The sequence below is a fragment of the Bombina bombina genome, chromosome 4, assembly GCF_027579735.1.
Source record: "Bombina bombina isolate aBomBom1 chromosome 4, aBomBom1.pri, whole genome shotgun sequence".
In the NCBI taxonomy this organism is placed as follows: domain Eukaryota; kingdom Metazoa; phylum Chordata; class Amphibia; order Anura; family Bombinatoridae; genus Bombina; species Bombina bombina.
The window spans coordinates 266315933-266336543 of record NC_069502.1 but is presented as its reverse complement, the minus strand read 5'-3'; the positions used below and the strand labels follow the sequence as shown (position 1 = coordinate 266336543).

The 20611-nt window shown below is 42.4% G+C and overlaps 1 protein-coding gene across 1 annotated transcript in view; it reads left to right on the top strand.

The window, feature by feature from the left end:
• Positions 1–20611, top strand: part of ACSL3 (acyl-CoA synthetase long chain family member 3) — a 488476-nt gene that overhangs the window by 332897 nt on the left and 134968 nt on the right. The window contains exon 5 of the mRNA XM_053709959.1: positions 1332–1464. Coding sequence (XP_053565934.1) covers positions 1332–1464 — 133 coding nt within the window. The remainder of the gene's footprint in view (positions 1–1331; positions 1465–20611) is intronic.

Sequence of the window (20611 nt, the reverse complement as noted above, 5' to 3'; positions counted from 1 at the left end):
AGGCGCAAAATAACTGCCCATGAACTGAGAAAAGTCAAGCGTGCAGCTGCCAAGATGCCACTTGCCACCAGTTTGGCCATATTTCAGAGCTGCAACATCACTGGAGTGCCCAAAAGCACAAGGTGTGCAATACTCAGAGACATGGCCAAGGTAAGAAAGGCGGAAAGACGACCACCACTGAACAAGACACACAAGCTGAAACGTCAAGACTGGGCCAAGAAATATCTCAAGACTGATTTTTCTAAGGTTTTATGGACTGATGAAATGAGAGTGAGTCTTGATGGGCCAGATGGATGGGCCCGTGGCTGGATTGGTAAAGGGCAAAGAGCTCCAGTCCGACTCAGACGCCAGCAAGGTGGAGGTGGAGTACTGGTTTGGGCTGGTATCATCAAAGATGAGCTTGTGGGGCCTTTTCGGGTTGAGGATGGAGTCAAGCTCAACTCCCAGTCCTACTGCCAGTTTCTGGAAGACACCTTCTTCAAGCAGTGGTACAGGAAGAAGTCTGCATCCTTCAAGAAAAACATGATTTTCATGCAGGACAATGCTCCATCACACGCGTCCAAGTACTCCACAGCGTGGCTGGCAAGAAAGGGTATAAAAGAATAAAATCTAATGACATGGCCTCCTTGTTCACCTGATCTGAACCCCATTGAGAACCTGTGGTCCATCATCAAATGTGAGATTTACAAGGAGGGAAAACAGTACACCTCTCTGAACAGTGTCTGGGAGGCTGTGGTTGCTGCTGCACGCAATGTTGATGGTGAACAGATCAAAACACTGACAGAATCCATGGATGGCAGGCTTTTGAGTGTCCTTGCAAAGAAAGGTGGCTATATTGGTCACTGATTTGTTTTTGTTTTGTTTTTGAATGTCAGAAATGTATATTTGTGAATGTTGAGATGTTATATTGGTTTCACTGGTAACAATAAATAATTGAAATGGGTATATATTTGTTTTTTGTTAAGTTGCCTAATAATTATGCACAGTAATAGTCACCTGCACACACAGATATCCCCCTAAAATAGCTATAACTAAAAACAATCTAAAAACTATTTCCAAAACTATTCAGCTTTGATATTAATGAGTTTTTTGGGTTCATTGAGAACATGGTTGTTGTTCAATAATAAAATTAATCCTCAAAAATACAACTTGCCTAATAATTCTGCACTCCCTGTATATAGATATTTAAGACCCAAATTATGTAGGTAATGTTTAATTTTAAACGATTATTCGATTAAGTGAACAAGTAGTGTTCCTTTTACTGTAACCATGTCATTATGTCTTGCTCTTGACTGGTAAACAGCTAATTGTTATATCCTCTTCTTCCACAGGGCATTCTTCCTCAGGTCCCTCTACTAAGGCATATTATCCTGGTTGATGGCACAAGCTCGCGGCAAACAGACTTTCCTAAGAACATCACTATAAACAGCATGGCTGCAGTCCAAGATCTGGGAGCAAAGCAATGTAAGTACATTCTTCTGTTACATGACACTGGCAGAATGTGGTGATTTTTCTTTTTATTGGTTTGAGTTTTATTTTTTTTATTATTTTTTTTTATCTGACGTCATACTGACACTTTTCTGTATTGCCCTGTGCTTTGTTCCACATGTGCCAGAGTGGGCGTTATCTTGCGTTTTATACACGGATTGTAGAATGCAAATTGCCACCACACTGCATAGGTTTAACACAAAAATGAATAAAAAAATGTATAAACCAAATGTGTATTTGTGAACATCTTTGTGAAACAAGAGTTTCTTGAATTACATGTACATCATGGAATTTTCACACCATTTGTAAAGACTCCAGCTTATTGTATTAAAATACTGAAGAACCATCTGCATACAGAAATGGTTAACTCTACAAATTAATATCGCTATACCCAAAAGCTGACCCTCATCACACAACAGGAAATCCAGCATCTTTTTCAGCAAGTGATGAATAAGAGCCATCCATCCCCCCCTTCCCCCTGTCCTTGATTATTAGTTTTTCTTTCCATGTGAACAAATGCTGCACATCTGGTACAGATTTTATTTTATATATATATATATATATATATATATATATATATATATATATATATATATATATATATATATATATATATATATATATTGTGTGTGTATCAAACATATAGTGATTTGATTTAAAACATTAAAGTTTATATCACAACTACTAGGCATACATAGCCTACTAAACACACATTGTAAAGCACTAAGACTATGAAAATTCAAATGACAATAAAATATTTCCTTTTTGTTTTGTTATTTATATAGATACAAAGGGAAACTCAAAAATAGACTTAAAACAAAAACGTGAAAACCAAACAGCTTGTAAGAATTAGCGCTGAGGAATCTGTTGGCGCTCTACAAATAACTAATAATAATTATTTAAATATACATCGGTACATCACACAAATTGTAGCTATACCTAAGTTTTTCAACTATGTATATTTATTTATTTACTCAAGGAATGTAATGCCTATTGCCAGTGGCACACATAATATTAAGCAATAGTCACAACTTTAATGTCCTTTTCATCCTCATGCCAGGAGGGGGATTGGACGGAGGGGAGAGGGAGATGAGGTTGTAGGGGAGGTGGTTGGAATTAAACACAAACTTAAATAGTATATGAAACAAATTAGAACATAAAATTCATAAACAAGCACTCAGTTTTACCATATCCTAAATTAAGCGAAGCACTCAGTTTTACCATATCCTAAATTAAGTGGGTTATAATAGTGGAAAATACAGTGAGAGGTGAAAAGGGCAGGTTAGGTGTATTCTAGAAATAAAATGAAACCCCTTGCAGTAGAATGAACTAAGGGCTATTGTACAAACACCAGAACCTGAATATCAACAAAATTTCTTGCCAAAAGTCTTTCAGTGTGTCTATGTTCTGACCCATGTCTAGATTCCCAGATAAATGTCAAATTTTAATAAAAATCTAGGTTGTCTAAATTGAAATGCATACGGTTCCAATGCCAGATTGTGCCGAAATTGTGTTATCCACATATTGCACAATACAAAGGTATTCAGCACCTGGATATCTTTCTGATATAGGTGTGGAAGCTATCAGGGTACAGCACTGTCCCAAATATAATCCATATGAAAAATAGCAGCAGTACCAAAATGTTTTGTTAGGCCAACACAAAATCAGAATTTTTTGGACGAACATCCTTAATCATGTCTAGTTAAACGTACAACCATAGCGCATTTAAATGTCCAATAGGCCCCACCCTCTTAGTTCTACCCTAGCCAGTCTGTTCTTTATGCTTCCCTCTATACAACACATACAACATATAGGAAGGTATAAAGAAAATTAGACTGGCTAGGATAGAGTTAAGGGGGTTGTGCCCTTTGACCACTAAAACGCACTATGAATGTACAGAATGTATAACTAGACATGGCCTAATAAAGCATTTGGATACTTTTATCTTAGCGGTGCTTTTATCCACATTGTGGGAGCTGTCTTTCCAGAAACTGGGGATAAGCCGTTTTGCACTATTGATGGCTAAATGGACAAATTTATGAATCCATGGTTGTAATTAGGGAATTGTATTCAACAGGGAAATTAGTGGATCTCATTGAAGATTACTCTTTTTAACATATTTTAGAAAAAAAAAAAGTTTCTAATAGTTTTCCAGAATGGATGCGTTATGGGAATATGTTTAAATCTTTCGGGGCGTTGAGTACCAACAGAGTAAAACTAATTTAGTTTTAGGAGAGATGCTGAATGGGCAGATTTTTTTTGTATTAAACAATTGTATGAAATTCTTTGGAGCATAAGGTAAAGGGTCCTTATGCAAAAAGTTTACATATAAGGTTGTCTGGTGTAATGGATTGTTGAAAAGTGTGTACAAAAGACTGCATATCATGTTAAACTGTCTGAATAGCACATCTTTTCAAAAGTAGTGCAAGATCTCACAATGCTCTCCCAATATGCATGCTAAAAAAAAAGTAATATAATTGATGATATCTTAACAATTTACTAAAGGGGCCCTTGCCTATATTACCCAACTGAATTCTAGTGAGGAGTTTAGATGAGTCATGTATGTTTATGATTTTTGTTGTGGATTCCAGTTGGAAAGTCCAGATTGGTAACTAGGCGAGTCGGTAATGAGGTTATTAATTATCCTGTGCAAACGTTTGACCCATATCTCAAATGAGAGATGGGCAGTGTGTAGGGGAACGCTAACAAGAGCTTTCTAATTGTGGGGATTTTACAATCTCAAATTCAACAGACACCCAAGTTCAGAGGCATCATTCTGTGACCCTATGCTGGTGGACAGCATAGTGATATAAGTGTAAATCTGCAATTCCCAGTCCACTATGTAAGGTATGAGTAGTTAAACTTGCCTTAGCCACCCTAGGGGGGCTCCCCCCCCCCCAAGATGTAAGAATGTAATATAGTTTGTAGACTGTGTAAATAAGGTTTGGAGACAGGCAAAGGCAACAACCTGAAATACGTATAGAAGTTTTGGGAGATACAGTTAAAAATTTCTATGAAATTATAGGAAAATCATATCTTTATAGGCCTTAAAATATGCTCCTGTGAACCTGTCCCTAGCCCTAGCTTTTATGACTGTATGGCTATGTCCATTTCTCTTGTAAGGTGTATCCAGTCCACGGATCATCCATTACTTGTGGGATATTCTCCTTCCCAACAGGAAGCTGCAAGAGGATCACCCACAGCAGAGCAGTCTATATAGCTCCTCCCCTTCCTGCCACCTCCAGTCATTCTCTTGCAGCTCTCGACAAGCATGGAAGCAGTTAGAGAGATGTGGTGTAATTTAGTTTGTTTTTCTCCTGTTAAGTGTAGTCAGTCCACGGGTCATCCATTACTTATGGGATTATATCTCCTCCCTAACAGGAAGTGCAAGAGGATCACCCAAGCAGAGCTGCTATATAGCTCCTCCCCTCTACGTCATACCCAGTCATTCTCTTGCACCTAACTAATAGATAGGACGTGTGAGAGGACTGTGGTTGTTAAACTTAGTTTTTATTTCTTCAATCAAAAGTTTGTTATTTTAAACGGCACCGGAGTGTGTTGTTTCTTCTCAGGCAGCATTAGAAGAAGAATCTACCTGAGTTTGTGTATGATCTTAGCGGTCGTAACTAAGATCCACTTGCTGTTCTCGGCCATTCTGAGGAGTGAGGTAACTTCAGAACAGGGGATAGCAGGCAGGGCTCACCTGCAAGGAGGTATGTTGCAGTATATTATTTTCTAAGGAATGGAATTGACTGAGAAAATACTGCTAATACCGATGTAATGTAAGTGCAGCCTTAAATGCAGTAGTAGCGACTGGTATCAGGCTGATATGTATGTATGTATACTCTGAGGTATTTCTGGGGAATGGAATTTCACTAAGAAAATACTGTCTATATTTAAGTAATATTTGAGCCTACACTGCAGTGAAAGCGACTAGCAGCAGGCTTATTAATAACATTTCATAATTTCATTTTTAAACGTTTACTGGCATGTTAATCGTTTTTTTCTGAGGTACTTGGTGATAAAACTTTATGGGCATGATTTTTACCACATGGCTGTCGTTTGTTTCTGAATAAAATCAGTTTACTGAGCTTCCCCACTGTTGTAATATGAGTGGGAGGGGCCTATTTTAGCGCTTTATTGCGCAGTAAAAATTTAGTCACAGTCTTCCTATTTCTTCCTCCATGATCCAGGACGTCTCTACAGAGCTCAGGGGTCTCCAAAACTAGTTTTGAGGGAGGTAATCACTCACAGCAGACCTGTGATAGTGTGTTTTGACTGTGATAAAAACGTTAATATTAAATTGTTATCCGTTTTTGGGTATTAAGGGGTTAATCATCCATTTGTTGGTGGGTGCAATCCTTTGCTAACTTAATACATTTACTGTGAAAATTTGGTTGCTATAACTAATTTGGTTCATTGTTATTTCAACTGTGACAGTTTTTTGTGCTTCTTAAAGGCACAGTAGCGTTTTTTATATTGCTTGTAAATTTATTTGAAAAGTATTTTCCAAGCTTGCTAGTCTCATTGCTAGTCTGTTTAAACATGTCTGACACAGATGAATCTCTTTGTTCACTATGTTTAAAGGCCAATGTGGAGCCCAATAGAAATTTGTGTACTCTAACTCTCCTCACGTGTCAGTACCTTCGCCTCCCGCTCAGGAGGTGCGTGATATTGTGGCGCCAAGTAAATCAGGGCGGCCCATACAAATCACTTTGCAAGACATGGCTAATGTTATGACTGAAGTACTATCTAAATTGCCAGAATTTAGGGGTAAACGCGATCACTCTGGGGTAAGAACAGAGTGCGCTGATAATAATAGAGCCATGTCTGATACTGCGTCACAATTTGCAGAACATGAGGACGGAGAGCTTCATTCTGTGGGTGACAGATCTGATCCAAGTAAACTGGACTCAGACATTTCAAATTTTAAATTTAAGCTTGAGAACCTCCGTGTATTACTAGGGGAGGTATTAGTGGCTCTGAATGATTGTAACACGGTTGCAATTCCAGAGAAAATATGTAGGCTGGATAAATATTTTGCGGTACCGGCGTGTACTGACGTTTTTCCTATACCTAAAAGGCTTACAGAAATTGTTAACAAGGAGTGGGATAGACCCGGTGTGCCTTTTTCACCCCCTTCTATATTTAGAAAAATGTTTCCAATAGACGCCACCACACGGGACTTATGGCAGACGGTCCCTAAGGTGGAGGGAGCAGTTTCTACTCTGGCTAAGCGCACCACTATCCCGGTGGAGGATAGCTGTGCTTTTTCAGATCCAATGGATAAAAAGTTAGAGGGTTACCTTAAGAAAATGTTTGTTCAGCAAGGTTTTATATTACAACCCCTTGCATGCATTGCGCCTGTCACGGGTGCGGCGGCATTCTGGTTTGAGTCTCTGGAAGAGACCCTTAGCACAGCTCCATTGGATGAGATTATAGACAAGCTTAAAGTCCTTAAGCTAGCTAATTCATTTATTTCTGATGCCGTAGTACACTTAACTAAACTTACGGCTAAGAACTCCGGATTCGCCATTCAAGCGCGTAGAGCGCTGTGGCTTAAATCCTGGTCAGCCGATGTGACTTCTAAATCTAAATTGCTTAACATTCCTTTCAAAGGGCAGACATTATTCGGGCCCGGTTTGAAAGAAATTATCGCTGACATTACTGGAGGTAAGGGCCATGCCCTGCCTCAAGACAGGGCCAAACCAAGGGCTAAACAGTCTAATTTTCGTGCCTTTCGTAACTTCAAGGCAGGAGCAGCATCAACTTCCTCCGCTCCAAGACAGGAAGGAACTGTTGCTCGCTACAGACAGGGCTGGAAACCTAACCAGTCCTGGAACAAGGGCAAGCAGGCCAGAAAACCTGCTGCTGCCCCTAAGACAGCATGAAGTGAGGGCCCCCGATCCGGAAACGGATCTAGTGGGGGGCAGACTTTCTCTCTTCGCCCAGGCTTGGGCAAGAGATGTCCAGGATCCCTGGGCGTTAGAGATCATATCTCAGGGATATCTTCTGGACTTCAAAGCTTCTCCTCCAAAAGGGAGATTTCATCTTTCAAGGTTGTCAGCAAACCAGATAAAGAAAGAGGCGTTTCTACGCTGTGTACAAGACCTTTTACTAATGGGAGTGATCCACCAAGTTCCGCGGTCGGAACACGGACAAGGGTTTTTCTCAAATCTGTTTGTGGTTCCCAATAAAGAGGGAACCTTCAGACCAATCTTGGACTTAAAGATCCTAAACAAATTCCTAAGAGTTCCATCGTTCAAAATGGAAACTATTCGGACCATCTTACCTATGATCCAAGAGGGTCAGTACATGACCACAGTGGATTTAAAGGATGCCTACCTTCACATACCGATTCACAAGGATCATTACCGGTATCTAAGGTTTGCCTTCCTAAACAGGCATTACCAGTTTGTAGCTCTTCCCTTCGGGTTAGCTACAGCTCCAAGAATCTTTACAAAGGTTCTGGGCTCTCTTCTGGCGGTACTAAGACCGCGAGGAATAGCGGTAGCTCCGTACCTAGACGACATTCTGATACAAGCGTCAAGTTTCCAAACTGCCAAGTCTCATACAGAGTTAGTTCTGGCATTTCTAAGGTCGCATGGGTGGAAGGTGAACGTAGAAAAGAGTTCTCTATTGCCACTCACAAGAGTTCCCTTCTTAGGGACTCTTATAGATTCTGTAGAAATGAAAATTTACCTGACAGAGGACAGGTTATCAAAACTTCTAAATGCTTGCCGTGTCCTTCATTCCATTCAACACCCGTCAGTGGTAAATCTGGATCAAGAGACCAGAGATTCTCTTCTATGGTGGCTTTCTCGGCCACATCTGTCCAGGGGGATGCCCTTCAGCAGGCCAGATTGGACGATTGTAACAACAGACGCCAGCCTGCTAGGTTGGGGCGCTGTCTGGAATTCCCTGAAGGCTCAGGGATCATGGACTCAGGAGGAGAGACTCCTTCCAATAAACATTCTGGAATTAAGAGCAGTTTTCAATGCTCTTCTGGCTTGGCCTCAGTTAGCAACTCTGAGGTTCATCAGGTTTCAGTCGGACAACATCACGACTGTGGCTTACATCAACCATCAGGGAGGGACAAGGAGTTCCCTAGCGATGATGGAAGTCTCAAAGATAATTCGCTGGGCAGAGTCTCACTCTTGCCACCTGTCAGCGATCCACATCCCAGGCGTGGAGAACTGGGAGGCGGGTTTCCTAAGTCGCCAGACTTTTCATCCGGGGGAGTGGGAACTTCATCCGGAGGTGTTTGCCCAACTGCTTCATCATTGGGGCAAACCAGATCTGGATCTCATGGCGTCTCGCCAGAACGCCAAGCTTCCTTGTTACGGATCCAGGTCCAGGGACCCGGGAGCGGTACTGATAGATGCTCTGACAGCACCTTGGGTTTTCAACATGGCTTATGTGTTTCCACCCTTCCCGATGCTTCCTCGATTGATTGCCAGGACGTTCAGGCTTTTTGTCAGGCTTTGGCTAGGATTAAGCCTGTGTTTAAGACTGTTGCTCCGCCATTTAGCTTAAACTTAGTTCTTAACGTTCTGCAAGGTGTTCCGTTTGAACCCCTTCATTCCATTGATATCAAGCTGTTATCTTGGAAAGTTCTGTTTTTAATGGCTATTTCCTCGGCTCGAAGAGTCTCTGAGTTATCGGCCTTACATTGTGATTCTCCTTATCTGATTTTTCATTCAGACAAGGTAGTTCTGCGTACTAAACCTGGGTTCTTACCTAAGGTAGTCACTAACAAGAATATCAATCAAGAGATTGTTGTTCCATCATTGTGCCCTAACCCTTCTTCAAAGAAGGAACGACTTCTGCACAATCTGGACGTCGTCCGTGCCCTGAAATTTTATTTGCAGGCAACTAAGGATTTTCGTCAAACTTCTTCCCTGTTTGTCGTTTATTCTGGACAGAGGAGAGGTCAAAAAGCTTTGGCTACCTCTCTCTCTTTTTGGCTTCGTAGTATAATACGTTTAGCCTATGAGACTGCTGGACAGCAGCCTCCTGAAAGGATTACAGCTCATTCTACTAGAGCTGTGGCTTCCACTTGGGCCTTTTAAGAATGAGGCCTCTGTTGAACAGATGTGCAAGGCTGCAACTTGGTCTTCACTTCACACTTTTTCAAAATTTTACAAATTTGACACTTTTGCTTCTTCGGAGGCTGTTTTTGGGAGAAAGGTTCTACAGGCAGTGGTTCCTTCCGTGTAAAGATCCTGCCTGTCCCTCCCGTCATCCGTGTACTTTTAGCTTTGGTATTGGTATCCCATAAGTAATGGATGACCCGTGGACTGACTACACTTAACAGGAGAAAACATAATTTATGCTTACCTGATAAATTCCTTTCTCCTGTAGTGTAGTCAGTCCACGGCCCGCCCTGTTTTTTACGGCAGGTCTAAATTTTAAATTAAACTCCAGTCACCACTGCACCCTATAGTTTCTCCTTTCTCGTTTGGTTTCGGTCGAATGACTGGGTATGACGTAGAGGGGAGGAGCTATATAGCAGCTCTGCTTGGGTGATCCTCTTGCACTTCCTGTTAGGGAGGAGATATAATCCCATAAGTAATGGATGACCCGTGGACTGACTACACTACAGGAGAAAGGAATTTATCAGGTAAGCATAAATTATGTTTTTTCTTCAATTCAAAAGTTTATTTTTAAATGATACCGGAGTTGTACTATTTTGGTCTCAGGCAGAAAATAGAAGAAGAGTCTGCCTGTGGTCTCTAATGATCTTAGCAGGTTGTAACTAAGATCCATTGCTGTTCTCACACATAACTGAAGAGAGAGGTAACTTCAGCTTGGGGAATGGCGTGCAGGGTATCCTGCTATGAGGTATGTGCAGTCTAAATTTTTCTAGAGAAATGTATATGCTAGAAAATGCTGTTGATACCAGATTTATTTAAGGTACGCCTGATTACAGTGATTTAATAACGACTAGTATCATGCTTACTATTAGAGGTAACACTCTTATTATTTTTCAAATTACTGAAATATAAAACGTTTGCTGGGAGTGCTTAAACGTTTTTTATATGCTTTCTGGTGATAAACTTTATTAGGGCCCAGTTTTTTTCCACATGGCTGGCTAAAATTTGCCTAGGATAATTTTGTTAGGCCTCTCACTGTGTAGACAGGAAGTGGGAGGGGCCTAATTTCGCGCCTAGATGCGCATTAACTTTTGCAGACTGAGACATACAGTTTTCCTGAAGGAGTTCCCTGGATGCTTAGGACCTCTCTGAAGGGTTTTGGTGCTTTCCAAAGTCGTTTGTATGGCAAGGTAGGGCCACAGCAGAGCTGTGGCAGTTGGTTGTGACTGTTAAAAAACGTCTATTTCGTTTTTTTGATCCGTTTTTGAAACTAAGGGGTTAATCATCCATTTGCAAGTGGGTGCAATGCTCTGTTAGCCTATTATACACACTGTAAACATTTTGTTTGATTTACCGCTTTTTTTCACTGTTTTTCAAATTCTGACCTTTTTTATCTTTCTTAAAGGCACAGTATCGTTTTTATTTTTTGCTTGTTAACTTTTTGTAAAGTGTTTTCCAAGCTTGCTGGTCTCATTGCTAGTCTGTTTAAACATGTCTGACATAGAGGAAACTCCTTGTTCATTATGTTTAGAAGCCATGGTGGAACCCCCTCTTAGAATGTGTACCAAATGTACTGATTTCACTTTAAGTTATAAAGACCATATTCTGTCTTTAAAAGATTTATCACCAGAGGAATCTGACAAGGGGGAAGTTATGCCGACTAACTTGCCCCACATGTCAGAGCCTTTGACTCACGGGACTCACGCTCAAGTGGCGCCAAGTACATCTAGCGCGCCCATGGCATTTACTTTACAAGACATGGCGGCTGTCATGGATAATACACTGTCAGCGGTATTATCCATACTACCTGGGTTACAAGGAAAGCGAGACAGCTCTGGGGTTAGAAGGAATACAGAGCACTCTGACGCTTTAGTAGCTATGTCTGATACCCCCTCACAATATGCAGAAGCTGAGGAAGGAGAGCTTCTTTCTGTGGGTGATGTTTCTGACTCAGGGAAGATGATTCAACCTGATTCTGATATAGCAACATTTAAATTTAAGCTTGAACACCTCCGCTTGTTGCTCAGGGAGGTTTTAGCTACTCTGAATGACCGTGACACCATTGCAGTGCCAGAGAAATTGTGCAGATTGGATAAATACTATGCAGTGCCTGTTTTCACTGATGTTTTTCCAATACCTAAAAGGTTTTCAGAAATTATTACTAAGGAATGGGATAGACCAGGTGTTACGTTCTCTCCCCCTCCTATTTTTAAGAAATTGTTTCCAATAGATGCCGCCACACGGGACTTATGGCAAACGGTCCCTAAGGTGGAGGGAGCAGTTTCTACCCTAGCTAAGCGTACTACTATCCCCGTTGAGGACAGTTGTGCTTTCTTAGATCCAATGGATAAAAAGTTAGAGGGTTACCTTAAGAAAATGTTTATTCAACAAGGTTTTATTCTACAACCTCTTGCATGCATCGCACCAGTCACTGCTGCAGCGGCTTTCTGGTTTGAGTCTCTGGAAGAGGCTTTACAGGTAGAGACCCCATTGGACGATATACTTGACAAGCTTAGAGCACTTAAGCTAGCCAATTCATTTTTTTCTGATGCCATTGTTCATTTGACTAAACTAACGGCAAAGAATTCTGGTTTTGCTATTCAGGCGCGTAGGGCGCTATGGCTTAAATATTGGTCAAGTTTGATGTTTTTGCTTCTGCTGAAGCAGCCTTCGGGAGAGAGGTTTTGCAGGTTGTGGTGCCCTCGGATTAGGGTCCGCCTCTCTTTTTTCCCTCCCATTAGCATTCCGTGTACTCTGGATCTTGAGTATATGTTCCCCACAAGAAAGGAATGCAGCTGTGGACTCTTCCCATATTAAGATTGAAAACATAAATTATTCTTACCTGACCATTTTATTTCCATCTGTATGGAAATAAAGTGAATGAAGAGTCCACAGCTCCCGCCCATGTTCTCCGATGGGCGGCCCTAAATTTGAAATTTTTTCTTCTGGCATCTTTTTCACCCTGATATTTCTCCTACTGTTCCTTGTTCCCTCAGCAGAATGACTGGGGTTATGAGGAAGTGGGGGAGGAATTTAAGTTTTTGGCTGGGGTGTCTTTGCCTCCTCCTGGCTGTGGACTCTTCCCATACAGATGGAAATGAAATTATCAGGTAAGCATAATTTGTTTTCCTTCCTGAGGGTCTTGGTGGTTCAGGGAATTTTTAATTCCCTTGTCCTTTCGGACATTGCCAGTCGCTTGGTGCTGGGTGTGTTTTCCTAGGAGTGGTTCCGACTGCTCTGTTGAGCCTTTACCTCATATCATCAATAGGTTTTGTAGGCCTTCCTTGGGTGGGAGGCTTTGCGGTGTTTCCTTACCTCAGCAGGTAGCTTTCCTCTGCTGTCTTTTGGGTGCTGTCCTTCCCTGTTTGTTTGTTTCTGGGACGGATTTGCTCTGCACGTCTTTGGAGTTTTTCCTTTGTGAGGGTCCTGGTGCAATTTACTAGCCTTTGATTAGCTAGTGTTGGCGGCTTGCGTCCGCTTAGTACTCTTGAAGGATGCCTGTGGCTCCCTCTGGAGCATATGATGTTGTTATGGGGTGGTTTTTTAGCGGCTCCCGTGGGTGGTTTTTATCCCTCAATCACTCTATCCTGAGTGCAGGTTTGCACTCTTTGTGAGGGAGGGGGTCTACCTTTGTCCTTCTAGATTTCCAGGGTTGGGGCGTTTTCATTGGTCCCTTTGACTCCATGACTCCATGCTGTTAGGGACCTGGGATTTTTCCTTCCTTCCCTTTGCTCGGTCAGTACGGTTTGTTCTCTACACGGCTTTCTCCTGTTGCAACCTTGGTTTGTGCTCTTGGAACTTATTCTTGGGGTTCGTTTTTGCCCTAGTTTGTCTGATGGTCCTTTTGGACTTTCTTGTATGACTTTAAGTGGACTTGCAGCCTGCGGGACTTTGTCTCCTCGGAGGCCTTTGTGCTCGGTTTAGTCTAGTGATCTGAGCGGTCGTTAGCAAGGGCCTTGCTGGTTTTAACTAATGGGCTGTTACTTGTTCCTTTCCATTTTTGTTGCTTCTGTTGAAGCAGTTTTTTTGTCGGGTGTTTGGGTAATTTCAGGCTGTTTTGCCCTCAGAATGGGCCACCTCTGGTTCCCGCCCGTTTTTTGCATTCAGTGTCTTCTATAGCTTGTGTATTGTTTTCCCAAAAGTAATGGATGCAGCTGTGGACTCTCCCCGTTTAAGAAGAAAAACTTTATGCTTACCTGATGATTTTCTTTTCTTCTGACGAGGAGAGTCCACAGTTCTCCGCCCGTGTTTTTTCTTTGGGGCGGCCGTAAATTTTGTTTTTATTTTTCTGGCACCGTTTTCATCCTGATATTTCTCCTACTGTTCCTTGTTCCCTCTGCAGAATGACTGGGGAATGAGGGAAGTGGGGGAGGTATTTAAGCCTTTGGCTGGGGTGTCTTTGCCTCCTCCTGGTGGCCAGGTTCTGTATTTCCCAAAAGTAATGAATGCAGCTGTAGTCTCTCCCCGTCAGAAGAAAAGAAAACTATCAGGTAAGCATAATTTAAGTTTTTACTTAGATTAGGACCCTAGATATTAAGGATGTTTGAGGCATGTGTGTCCATCTTACAAGGTAGCCAGCTCCGCCGCCTTCATTTTATGTCTTTTTTTTTTTTTGTAACTGCCAGCTTCTATGAAAAAATTGAATATTTTGTTAAAAATTCATCAGATTCAACTCGGACAATATCACGACTGTGGCTTATATCAATCATCAGGGGGGAACGAGGAGTTCCTTGGCGATGATAGAAGTATCCAAGATAATTCGATGGGCGGAGGCCCACTCTTGTTATCTGTTACGGTACCAACTGTGTACCAAGGGTTAATACCAGATGAACAATGTCCTGCATAGGGAATCAGCAATTCACAACCCAGCCAGTTTCAGGTTTAAAACAGAATGTCATTTATTAAAGGCTAGATGCCTAGTATTTATACAGGTTTGACACCCCCCCCCACCCAGATGGGGGTTGAAAGACTGTTGTACATTACATGGAGGGAACAAGCCCTTTGACATGATACAATAGAATTATATTACTTAAACACTTCAACCACAAGACACTCTTGGCCCTTCTTATCACTTAGGCGTTTTCTCTCTGGAGGTGATCAAACAATAGAATGCTTAGCACTAATTAGATTATAGCTGGAGCCAGCAACTCTGTCTTTAGAAATTAGTTTCTTAGCTAAACACAATTAACTCCTTCAGTCCTGACAGAAGGGTCTGTCACATATCTCCCCCGTTGTGGAACACTCCGGCAGACCCGGCTTGACCCTTTGGCGGGTCAACCTGGGGATGACCGGACTAGGAGGTGGTAGGCATGTCAGTTTGCCAGGACAATCCATCTGTATTCCCGTTATGAGAGAGAATTCCTGTCCATACAAAGAAGGGTTCAACTTCCTCAGTGCCCAGACTAGGGCTAAACAGTCCTTCAAAATCCCATCAGCTTCTTTACGAGTTTTCTGTACCTGCTCTTTATAGGTATCCACAATCCCTTCATACTGACATAGGGTGCCCTTGAGTTGCTGCACCTCACTATGAGCCAGCGTCAGCTTCTCCTCAAGTGTCGCTAAGTTTGTCTTTAAGGTTTCATGTCCCACTCTCAAGCTGGTGTTTTCTGCAGTCTGTCGGTGCAGCTTGTCTAGCAGAGATTCACGTTCTAAACGTGCTTTTTCCTCTGCGCTCCTCTTCTCCTTCATCAGCGCATTGTAACGGGACTTCCACGTATCAATAGCGGATAGAGATTTACTGAGCTCAGCGTCCTGGGGCTTAGCAGCAGGGGGGTCAGTCTCTGCTGCACAGATCTGGGCACGGGTAGTCACAGAGTTAACATCAGCGGGACCCATAGGAGCGTAGGCAGAAACAAGGGGGGCCAAGTCATTTCCAAGAAGAACATCAGCAGGTAAGTCCTTCTTGACCCCCACATTCACAGGTCTAGCGCCCACTCCCCAATCCAAATGTACCCTGGCAACAGGTAGGCTGAACACATCGCCCCTTGCTACCCTCACAGCCACAGTGTCTCCAGTGTACTGTTTCTCAGACACCAAGTTCTTTTGAAGCAAGGTCATGGTAGCACCAGTATCCCGTAGACCACTGACCTTCTTCCCATTCACTTTAACCAGTTGCCGGTTATTCCGGTGGGCAGCTTGCACAAGGTCTGTCTCATGTAGGATGCTCCAGCATTCTTGCGCCTCTACGTAGCGGGCCGCAGGCTGAGGATTACGTGGGATTCCGCCGGCAGGTCTTCTCCAGGACTGCGCTTGGTTCGCTGCGTTTAGGGGACACTCTGGTCTTTTGTGCCCTAGTTGCTTACATCCAAAGCATCGAATCGGTTGTGAGTAGCCCCACAAATTGAACAGGGCTCTCTGAGGGTAGTTCGTGGCCGGAGGCCGTGTGGTATAGCGGTGCGCCGGGGTTTGGTAACTGGCAGCTGCTGGGGTGACTGGGGGTCTGTACTCCACTCTAGCAGGGGGCTTAGTGGTAGCAGTGTCCAGTTTGCGGGCATCCGTATACTCATCTGCCAAGCGAGCCGCTTCCTGCAGGGTGGAGGGTTTACGGTCCCGAACCCACTCTCGAACTCCTGCGGGTAACTTGTCGAAGCAATGTTCCAACAGGAATAGCTGCAGCACCTCTTCCCCAGATATGGCTTGGCACCCCGCTATCCAGTGAGCTGCTGTGCGGTGCACCTTACATGCCCACTCAAGGTAGGAATCTCCAGCTAATTTAACAGTGTCTCTGAACCGCCTCCGGTATGCCTCCGGTGTAACCGCATACCTGGAGAGCAGAGCCTCTTTTACCGTATTATAATCCCTGACTTCCTCATCTGGAATGGCCCGAAAAGCCTCTCTGGCCCGGCCGGATAATTTTCCAGATAATATCGTGACCCAGTCCTCTGCGGGTACCTTGTGTAGTGCACATTGCCTCTCAAAATCCGCAAGGTACCCATCAATCTCTCCTTCTGTTTCCAGGAAGTTTTTAAAAACTGCAAAATTTACTTTTCTCTTTTCCATCTTAGTCAGTATTGTAATAATCCCCCTCTTCCTGAGGTTACTGGCTTGTGTAGTTGCTCTTCTGGGCGATAAGGTTCATCCCACCGCTGCCACCAATGTTACGGTACCAACTGTGTACCAAGGGTTAATACCAGATGAACAATGTCCTGCATAGGGAATCAGCAATTCACAACCCAGCCAGTTTCAGGTTTAAAACAGAATGTCATTTATTAAAGGCTAGATGCCTAGTATTTATACAGGTTTGACACCCCCCCCCCACCCAGATGGGGGTTGAAAGACTGTTGTACATTACATGGAGGGAACAAGCCCTTTGACATGATACAATAGAATTATATTACTTAAACACTTCAACCACAAGACACTCTTGGCCCTTCTTATCACTTAGGCGTTTTCTCTCTGGAGGTGATCAAACAATAGAATGCTTAGCACTAATTAGATTATAGCTGGAGCCAGCAACTCTGTCTTTAGAAATTAGTTTCTTAGCTAAACACAATTAACTCCTTCAGTCCTGACAGAAGGGTCTGTCACATTATCTGTCGCAGGATTAGAGAACTGGGAAACGGATTTTCTAAGTCGACAGACTTTTTTCATCCGGGGGAGTGGGAACTCCACCCGGAGGTGTTTGCCTCACTGATTCTCCGATGGGGCAGACTGGAATTGGATCTGATGGCAAGCTTCCAAGATACGGATCCAGGTCGAGGGATCCTCCGGCAGAACTGATAGATGCCTTGGCAGTGCCTTGGTCGTTCAGCCTAGCTTATGTGTTTCCACCGTTTCCTCTCCTTCCACGCGTGATTGCTCGGATCAAACAGGAGAGAGCTTTAGTAATTCTAACCGCGCCTGCGTGGCCACGCAGGACTTGGTATGCAGATCTAGTGTATATGTCCTCTCTGCCACCGTGGAAACTTCCATTGAGACAGGACCTTCTCATTCAAGGACCTTTCCAACATTGAAATCTAAATTCTCTGCAGCTGACTGCTTGGAGATTGAAAGCTTGATTTTATCTAAGCGGGGATTCTCCAATTCGGTCATCGATACGTTGATACAGGCACGTAAGCCTGTCACTAGAAAGATCTATAATAAGATATGGCGTAAATATCTTTTTTGGTGTGAATCCAAGGGCTGCTCATGGTGTAAAGTTAGGATTCCCAGGATTCTGTCTTTTCTCCAAGAAGGATTGGAAAAAAGGTTATCAACGAGTTCCTTAAAGGTACAGATTTCTGCTTTGTCAATTTTGCTACACAAACGTTTGGCAGATGTTCATTCTTTTTGTCAGGCTCTAACCAGAATTAAGCCTGTATTTAGACCAGTTACTCCACCTTGGAGTTTGAATTTAGTTCTTAGAGTTTTTCAAGGGGTTCCGTTTAAACCCATGCATTCCATAGATATTAAATTGTTATCTTGGAAAGTTTTTAGCTTTCCAAGTAGAGTTCCTGAGCTTTCTGCGTTACAATGTGATTCGCCTTATCTTTCATTCTGATAAGGTGGTTTTGCGTACCAAACCTGGATTCCTTCCTAGGGTTGTTTCAAATAAGAATATTAATCAGGAAATTGTTGTTCCTTCCTTGTGTCCTAATCCTTCTTCTAAGTAGGAGAGTCTGTTACATAACCTGGACTTGGTCCGTGCCTTGAAGTTTTACTTGCAGGCGACCAAGGATTTCCGTCAATCATCTTCATTATTCATTGTTTATTCTGGAAAGTGTATGGGTCAGAAAGCTACGGCTACCTCTTTCTTTTTGGCTGAAGAGTATCATCCGCCTGGCATATGAGACTGCTGGACAGCAGCCTCCTGAAAGAATTATGGCTCATTCTACTAGGGCTGTGGCTTCCACATGGGCTTTTAAAAACGATGCTTCTGTTGAACAGATTTGCAAGGCTGCGACTTGGTTGTCTCTATATACTTTATACAAATTTGTTACTTTTGCTTCTTCTGAGGCTGTTTTTGGGAGAAAAGTTCTTCAAGCAGTTGTTCCTTCCGTTTAGGTCTCTGTCTTGTCCCTCCCGTTTCATCCGTGTTGTGTAGCTTTGGTATTGTATCCCACAAGTAAGGATGAAATCCGTGGACTCATTGTATCTTGTAGAAGAAAAGTAAATTTATGCTTACCTGATAAATTAATTTCTTCTACGATACGACGAGTCCACGGCCCTCCCTGTCATTTTTCAGACAGATTTAGATTATATTTTTTATAACTTCAGTCACCTCTGCACCTTTAGCTTTTCCTTTCTCTTCCTAAACCTTCAGTCGAATAACTGGGGGTGGAGGGAAGGGATGAGCTATATATACAGCTCTGCTGTGGTGCTCTTTGCCACTTCCTGTTAGCAGGAGGTTAATATCCCACAAGTAAGGATGAAATCCGTGGACTCGTCGTATCGTAGAAGAAATTAATTTATCAGGTAAGCATAAATTTACTTTTTTGGTGTGACTCCAAGGGCTACTCATGGAGTAAAGTTAGGATTCCCAGGATTCTGTCTTTTTTCCAAGAAGGATTGGAGAAAGGGTTATCAAGTTCCTTAAAGGGAAAAATTTCTGCTTTGTCAATTTTGCTACACAAACGTTTGGCAGATGTTCCAGTCGTTCAGTCTTTTTGTCAGACTCTATCTAGAATTAATCCTGTGTTTAGACCAATTGCTCCACCCTGGAGTTTGAATTTGGTTCTTAATGTTCTTCATGGGGTTCCGTTTGAACCCATGCATTCCATAGATATTAAGTTGTTATCTTGGAAAGTTTTTTGTTTTTTGGTTGCAATTTGTTCTGCTCGTAGAGTTTCTGAGCTTTCAGCGTTACAATGTGATTCGCCTTATCTTATCTTTCATTCTGATAAGGTGGTTTTGCATACCAAACCTGGATTCCTTCCTAGGGTTGTTTCAAATAAGAATATTAATCAGGAAATTGTTGTTCCTTCCTTGTGTCCTAATCCTTCTTCTAAGGAGAAGGATAACCTGGACGTGGTCCGTGCCCTGAAGTTTTACTGGCAGGCGACTAAGGATTTCTGTCAATCATCTTCATCATTCGTTGTCTTTTCTGGAAAGCGTACGGGTCAGAAAGCTACGGCTATAACCCTTTCTTTTTGGCCGAAGAGTATCATCTGTCTAGCGTATGAGACTGCTGGACAGCAGCCTCCTGAAAGAATTACGGCTCATTCTACTAGGGCTGTGGCTTCCTCATGGACTTTTAAAAACGATGCTTCTGTTGAACAGATTTGCAAGGCTGCAACTTGGTCGTCTCTTCACACTTTTTTTCCAAATTTTACAAATTTGATACTTTTGCTTCTTCTGAGGCTGGTTTTGGGAGAAAGGTTCTTCAAGCAGTGGTGCCTTCTGTTTAGGTTCCTGTCTTGTCCCTCCCTTTCATCCGTGTCCTGTAGCTTTGGTATTGTATCCCACAAGTAAGGATGAAATCCATGGACTCGTCATATCTTGTAGAAGAAAAGTAAATTTATGCTTAACTGATAAATTAATTTCTTCTACGATACGAAGAGTCCACGGCCCACCCTGTCATTTTTAAGACAGATTTCTATTATTTTTCTTTTTATAAACTTCAGTCACCTCTGCACCTTTGGCTTTTCCGTTCTCTTCCTAACTTCGGTCGAATGACTGGAGGTGGAGGGAAGGGAGGAGCTATATATACAGCTCTGCTGTGGTGCTCTTTGCAACTTCCTGTTAGGAGTATAAATCCCACAAGTAAGGATGAAATCCATGGACTCGTCGTATCGTAGAAGAGATTTATTTATCAGGGAAGCATAAATTTACTTTTTCTTAACCCCTTAATGACAACAGTACTTTTCCTTTTTCTGTCTGTTTGGGACAAAGGCTTTTTTTTTTTTAACATTTTTGCGGTGTTTGTGTTTATCTGTAATTTTCCTCCTACTCATTTACTTAGTTTAGTTTAGAAATACCCAATGTTTACATGTTCTTTGTTTTTTTTGCAAGTTATAGGGCCATAAATACAAGTAACACATTGCTATTTCCAAACCACTTTCTTTCAAAATTAGCGCTAGTTACATTGTGACACTGATATCTTTCAGGAA